Source organism: Branchiostoma floridae, chromosome 11, assembly GCF_000003815.2.
Source record: "Branchiostoma floridae strain S238N-H82 chromosome 11, Bfl_VNyyK, whole genome shotgun sequence".
NCBI classification, from domain to species: domain Eukaryota; kingdom Metazoa; phylum Chordata; class Leptocardii; order Amphioxiformes; family Branchiostomatidae; genus Branchiostoma; species Branchiostoma floridae.
Window position 1 is genome coordinate 5,260,671 of NC_049989.1, and position 7,226 is coordinate 5,267,896.

At 41.2% G+C, this 7,226-nt stretch overlaps 2 protein-coding genes across 2 annotated transcripts in view; both read right to left on the reverse strand.

The window, feature by feature from the left end:
- Positions 1–3,811, reverse strand: part of LOC118426339 (protection of telomeres protein 1-like) — a 14,547-nt gene extending 10,736 nt beyond the window's left edge. The window contains exons 1-7 of the mRNA XM_035835651.1: positions 3,701–3,811; positions 2,887–2,988; positions 2,637–2,745; positions 1,918–2,060; positions 1,114–1,254; positions 510–623; positions 46–116 (exon numbers count right to left, since the gene is read on the reverse strand). Coding sequence (XP_035691544.1) covers positions 46–116; positions 510–623; positions 1,114–1,254; positions 1,918–2,060; positions 2,637–2,745; positions 2,887–2,964 — 656 coding nt within the window. The 5' untranslated portion in view covers positions 2,965–2,988; positions 3,701–3,811. The remainder of the gene's footprint in view (positions 1–45; positions 117–509; positions 624–1,113; positions 1,255–1,917; positions 2,061–2,636; positions 2,746–2,886; positions 2,989–3,700) is intronic.
- Positions 3,812–5,718: 1,907 nt separating this feature from the next.
- LOC118426154 (kinesin-like protein KIF3A) overlaps positions 5,719–7,226 on the reverse strand; it is a 16,369-nt gene continuing 14,861 nt past the window's right edge. Inside the window, exons 14-15 of the mRNA XM_035835416.1 lie at positions 6,141–6,232; positions 5,719–6,025 (exon numbers count right to left, since the gene is read on the reverse strand). Coding sequence (XP_035691309.1) covers positions 5,719–6,025; positions 6,141–6,232 — 399 coding nt within the window. The remainder of the gene's footprint in view (positions 6,026–6,140; positions 6,233–7,226) is intronic.

Here is a 7,226-nt window from a genome sequence, read left to right on the forward strand (position 1 = left end):
CTCGGGCGGGGCATTACCCTTTATTATATTCAAACAGATACATACACTGCAGGTATAGTGCCATCCCAGACCTGGAACAGGACACAAGTCTCATCAACTCTGGCCATGGACACAATCTGGGCAGGAGACAAAACCATTCGCTTCACATTCACAAGTCCACTTTTATCTTTATAAATGACCTGGTCTCTGAAGTTACAGTAAATTGATCTATTTTTACGGTACGAGGAGAAAGGAGGTTTTCGTGGTGTTTTAAGTTCACAATTGTCTGTAGTACAGGCTGCACAGCTAGTTTATATTCCCAGAATAAAAAAAAACATGCTAACAAAACATTTCTAGATTTACAGGGACGACTGCAGTGTGCAAGATGTCGATCTTATGGAATGAATCTACTCTACTGTATAATACATTTCAAGATTTGCAGTACCACCCACTGCTTGCTGGTTGGTTGGTGCTCATGAGTCATGAGGTACGATGAAGCACAGACTGGTGAACAGGTGATGAAACTGTACCTGGCAGGACAGATCGTAGTACTGTCCCTCCTCGACATCAGCCAGGGTTGGACAGTCAGAAGTCATCACATTTAACTCTGGGGTCAGGGTCACCCACTGGCGCAGCTCCAACACCTGAATATAGAAACAGACATACACTAGCAAGTTTTCAACTTGTCGTATCGGGCAAGTACATAAAAAAAGTATCATTGCCCCAACGTTAACCAACTTTTCACCTGCCCAAAACATTAACAACATTTTCTCTATGCCATGAATGTGAAAAGTAACAATATCTCACTCATGGAAAAATCTTACTTGCCCTATCGAGCAAGCGGGGTATGAGCTTGCCTGAATAGCACTTTCACTTGCCCAAGACAATCAGACTAGTGGACTTGTCAAACCCTGACTAGCTACATTTGTTTTGTATTGCATCAATTCTCTATCCACATACATAGGGATAGTGAAAATTAATGTGCTTGGTTATCACATCTTATGCTAAAGTCTACTAGTAGGTGATTGGCCTCCTTTCCTGTTAAGGTTTAGCACGGTTAGAAAGCGAAAGTAGTGAGCCAGCGGTCACTACGGAGGATGGTACTCAGACCAGTAGTATAAAGACTCTATAAACCTTCTCTTCATCCTCAGGTTCAAAGGTGAAGTTTTGCGAGTCGCTGCGAGGTTGGGTCGGAGCACCCTGTCTGCCATCAAACACGAGACAGGAGAACCCAGGGCCCTTGTTACCCTGGGGAGCGCCTCGGTAGTTATCAACCTGTGAAAGGGAATATAGGACCTTATTAAAATGCAATTTATGAAGCAACAGGTTGATATACATTTTGTAGATACATTCATATAGTGGACAGTCTTCAAGTCAACTGCTGTGCTGGCACTAATACCTTTACTCCATGAAAACAAAACGCTTTAATGTAGATGACTTGTGGTACAGTTTAACTTGATAGGGAGGGGACAGAAAGGTAATCCATGTATTATCATAATTGAAATTACAAATCGTACAATAATGGCATTCAGAAGATCAACATCGTACAGACAATTTGTAACTTCCTTACTTTCTGTACTAGAATCTTACAAATGGTATCAAGGACGTCCTTGGTATAATTATTCAACTGCAGTTAACCCTCCCCTTGCAAAGGTTAACCTTTTTGCAGCACATCTGCAACAGTGAGTGGGTTGGGCAGCAGGGAAAAAGGTTAACAACTACTGTAAATGCAGAAACTTTCACAGTGGTTTAATGTTTGCGGTTTTTGTGGTGGCCGCTTCACCGCGAACTTAAAACCACCGCGGACATTTTCCATGGCAGTAAGAGACTACAGTGCATGGTGATACCGCGAACTTAAAACCACTGCGAAAAGTCCTTTTTCCCGCTTCCGCGAAATTAAATCCCCGCAAACTTATATACATTTACAGTACCCTTCACCTTAAGCCTGTGTATCCTGACGATGTCCCCGATGGAGTAAATCTGCGGCAGCAAAGATTCTTCCTTGGCAAAAAACAAGCACTTGAGTCCCTCGTTAAGGTCGTCAAGAGATGGGTCAACAAGTCTTACCACCATACAGTAATCTGAAATGAGGTCTATAACGTTAGACACAGGTATTTCACAATATTTTTCTTGAAACTAATGTAGAATATAATGTTAGCTCATTTAACATGCCTTGTGAAATATGGCAGATGCTTTCTAGTAGAATTCATTACAGGGTTGCTCCAGCTTAAAGAATATTTCTGTCCTGCTATTGCTTGGGAGCCCATATTGTTGATTTTCATGATAAAATATGTCATTTTAAGCTGACGAAAGTGCATTTTGAACAGTTTCAACTTTACGTCATTTTTGGGATGGATAAGGCAATATTATTTTCCGTCCCAACAAGCAAATTTCCATCCCAGGATAGAAGGACGGGTCCTGGAGACAGCCCTTTCATTATAGACAGCAAAATAGAGCTAACTACAATAACTTAATAAACATTACTTAGTAGTACGTATTTGGTGTGATACAGTCAGATTAGCAGTGTGCCTGCAAAGTTCGTGTATCAACTTTGCCCAAAAGAACATTATGTTGGTTGACCAAGTTTTCAACATTCCATGATAAAGCCAGATCAAACATAATACGTAATTCTATTTAGTTTGGTCTGACTTTAATACCTGTTCCTCTTGAAGGAAATGGTGGTTTGAAGAACTTGACAGCTGCATACAAGTTCACTGTTGTCCTCACTTTCACATCACACAGCTTCGTGTAACTGTACTTGCGGCCCTGACAGATGCAAAAATGTAAGACAAGACTCAAGTTATATCAACTTCTTCTTGAATATAAGGCAAGAACAGGCAATTTTGGACAAGGTTATATTTTCAGCCATACATGTATATCAAATTGAACATGCAAAACACAACTTACAGTTCTTGTTTTAGGAGGGGGCCGATTGTTGCCATGTCCACCAGTGGAGGGCCCAGCACCATCATTTATCCTGCTCATGGCAGTAGTATCACTTTCTCTGACCTACATGTGACAGAGAAAGTGATTAAAACTGGAACTCCCTGCCAGACAAAGTGGTGAATAGTAGCATGGTGAACCAATTCAAAAACCAACTAGACAAACACTGGAGCCATCTGATGTATGAGCATGTCTAGCCGATGACCTGAAGTGACAAGATCAGTCCACTACAGGAGTCCACTCCTCCCTCGACTGAAGATGGTATGCAGGTGTATGCAGATGTGACATAATTTGTATCATAAACACATATGATGCAGGTTTGTTAATCACAGCACTTTGAAATACAAAATAGAGTATTTCTGAAGGTGCTCATGACACGACGCATTGTACAATGTAACGTTAACGTTAAAAACATAACGTTAACGTTACTGTCCAACATTCTCTTTCTCTGTTAACTTATCAATGACTGATATCATGGTGGTTCTGGACAGAGTATGTGAGATAACCTCCTTCATCCTGGGTTTAATTGGCAATAGTTTTGAGATAATGAATGATTGTAGGACTGGGCAACGAGCAGAAAGGCACTAGGCTGACTAGCCCTCATGGCCTCAGACAGATCCAGCTAGAGCAAATTTATTCAGCTACGCCCCCCTCCCCCATTAATTTGACAATCTTTCCTCCGGTTCTGGACTCATATTCATGATCAAGGCGATACATTTCTAACTAACTCCGTACAGCCCTCTTTAGTGTGTTGTTGGGCATATAATATTATGTTTACCTTTGTTCTGGCGAGTTGTTTTGCTCTTTATGCGTTTGAATTCCCGCCAACATACAACCCGGAAGCCGCCATATTGGGAAAAGAATTGGAAACACGTGAAGTCCCGAATATGCAAATTGCTAGTACAATGCAGAAAATGTGCCAGGTGAAAATGAACTTTGTCCATATGAAAGTTCATCACATTATGTCTGTGTGCTTGTACAAAATTTAGCAGTATACATTAGTCAAATGGATATGACATACGTAGATAATGTTATTAGTCTGCCTTGCATGTAACGTTATAGATTTTGAGCTAACAGGTTGCATGTTAAACTTAACTTTAGTAACAGGTTGCATGTTAAAATGTTGAAATATTGAAAAGTTTAAATGTTGCATGATAACTTAAAATGTTGTGTGTGACTGGATTCGGTGAGGCTAATAAAGTACCGGCTTTTTGCAAGATATCCTCATACTGTTGCTTTCATGACAAGGAGGTTGAACCTCCTTGGTTATGATCTATGATAATTGACATGTTCTTCTTTTTCTTCCTTTATTCCTTGATGTAACCTTAGTAAGACAAAACATGAACAGTAGAGACCATATTTTTTCCCTTATAATGTTCAGTGTAGTGGGACAGTGCTAGTATATGCAATCTCGCTTGTAGTTAAGTTACGTCGAAAGGTAACGAGAGAAACAGAAGTGACCGGTACCGTTCCTGTTAGTTTGTACGCCCACTAAATGCCAAGTACCAGATTGGGTTTGGCTTAGTAGAGCAAGGACGCCATGAGAACGTCCTCGGCTAGAGAGAACTAAAACTTCTTTCATTTAGGATATAGGAGAATTCTTTTTACACAACCAGCAGGTACTTACATTGCTTACGTTTCGACAAGGAGCTTTTATATCAGATATCTGATATAAAAGCTCCTAATTGGTTTCGATGTCTCTCAGACCTTCGTCAGAGCTTTTAACTGGAGTTCTGCTTCTCATCGCTACTACTAGTATATGTATCCGATGTAGTTATTATGTATTCGTAGAGTTCTCGGCGGTTGAGCATTTTAATTAATAAGATTGTATTATCGTAACTATTAATAATTAATAATGATTAGAAGATAAATTGCTACCCATTGATGTGTGTTATTGACGTCAGCTGTTTGTAAGGAATACGCAACCCATCCATTTAATTTATTTTGTAATTTTCTGTTTGCATGTCACCACGCATATGTACATGTTTCAATTTATGTAATGCAGGGCTCCACTGGAAAGCAGTGAGTTGGATTACCCTGGATAAATATGACAGAAATAAATCCTAGGCTGTCGTGCATCGTGTCCCTATGGTCGCACATGATGTTTCCACCACCACGAACAACGTTACTCAGAACGTATCGAATCATTTTATTCGGTGTCCTTAGTCATCTAATTCTGAACTTAAGACTCGGTAGTCTCCAAGATGGCTTAGGTTTGTCACGAGAAAGAACAGAATGCACATGCACTAGTTAAAATGTTGCATATTAACTTAAAATGTTGTGTGTGACTGGATTCAGTGATAGAATACTTTTGGCAAGATATCCTCATACTGTTGCTATGATTCTTGAAACGAACTTTTACTAGCTACTAGCTAGTATGTGTGATATTGGCCCCATGCTGCACAATCATATAAACTACGTTTGACAAACCCGAGTCACAATCTGTTGTCTTTGATTGCAATGTTGTCAATGTGTTTTAATGAATATGATATGTAGAAACAAAATCAAAAAGAAATCAGCAGGAACCAAGTTTATATTTGGAAATATAAGTAAGCTTTATGATTTCATGAGGAAGGGTGTTACTCCTCTAGACATCGCATACTGTCTATAGCATCTGTCCCTGACAGCTTGAATATTTTTCGGTTATGATAAAGTCGTAGCCGAAGCTGACATACAAAAGGATATGTATTTACTCATGCGTCTCTTGATATATAGGGACAGACTCAGGTAGTCATGAACTTCGATCAGAGCATTTTGAGAAAGGTCGAAAGTGTAATGTACAACATCGCAAAGTCCCTAGGAGTCCTGTATCGCCCGCGACATTGTCTCTCCGTCCTCTTTCATCGGTGATTCTCCGGTCGGATGCAGCCGACTTGTCTCCTGGTAATATCTCCTCGTGTAGAAATAAAACAGGATGATGGGAAAGATGGGCAGGCAGAGAAGCAGGTGAAACATGACCAGCAGTGTCACCCAGCCAGCGCCTTTGCCCCGCACGCTGAACCACGCGTATCCCGGCCGCCTGTACCAGGTACCCGTACAGCACACCTCACAACACTCGCAACACGAAGTCTCAGTGCCAGCTTCTAGCGACGATAGGGGATCTCTGTAATAAGAACACAAATATTCTGTGAATAAATGAAGTCAATAGAAAATTGTCGTTCACTTATACCATCAAAACAAGCAAGTTTTAATCTGATTCACGAATGAGCACAACTAACCTGTGTGGCGGAGTACTAGTTCTGGACCCATGGTTGGGCTTGACTGTTTGTGTATCACCATCTGTCGCTGTCGCCTCGGTCTCGTCCTGAGCCTTTGTAACAAAGATAATGATTCTAAGTTGCAGACGTTGGGATACATAATTCGTCTATCTATCCGACGCAAAGCCAACGATATGTTACAGTTACATGGAACAGTTACATGGCAAGTATAAATTCAAAGACATAGTGTGTGAAAGATAGCAGAAATTGAGTCCCTATACTTTCCCTTAAAGGACAGCATCAGAAAATCCTGAAATCATTATTTTCCAGTAGTTTACTCATTAAAAAGTTGATATACGTCAATTTTTACATTGATCCGCCTAATATGACCCTGTAGACACGTTTGAACTTCGCGCTCTCCTCCTCTCTCCCGCCGCGCTGGGCCATGACGTAATGGCCCCGTGCTGATCGTCTGACGTCACGGATCCGAAACTTCTGGCCAGCCATTTTGCTCGGTGAACCTCGGTCCTCTCAGCGGTAAATAATCACTCCACCATTCTGGAGTTTAGTCCGCTGTTGTTGACAATTACCTTCGTGGACCTGTAAGTCGCGTTGTGAGCTGTCTACGAAGCCATAGTCCCCGGGAGACTGAACATGAATGAGTTTGTCTGCACGTAAACCGCGCGGCGACGGAACGAAATCAAAACAATGGTGGAGGGGGAGGTTCACGCACCGTGCCATTCTGGACTGTTACAGGAGCGAGTTCGAGTCAGTTCTTACCTTCTCCTTTCCGGACAGCACATCGATAATTACACGTAAGCTTCCACGAATTAGGGTTGAATTTACAGTTGTCCAACTAACATTGACTTAAAAAAAACCCGAGTTTTCGTGACATTTTTCCTCTGACAACATACCCTTGATCGCTACATATCGAACGATCCCGTTTTCGTGCCCAAACAGATAGCACCAAAACTTGAAAGACTCGAGCGATTTACGCCGCGCCTTTCACTTTATTTTCTGTTTCTGAGGAAATTATCTGGACTGGCTGGTTTTTCTTGTAGCTTTGGCGGAGATTGTTGGGTGTTCAATCAAAACAAATCACGGACT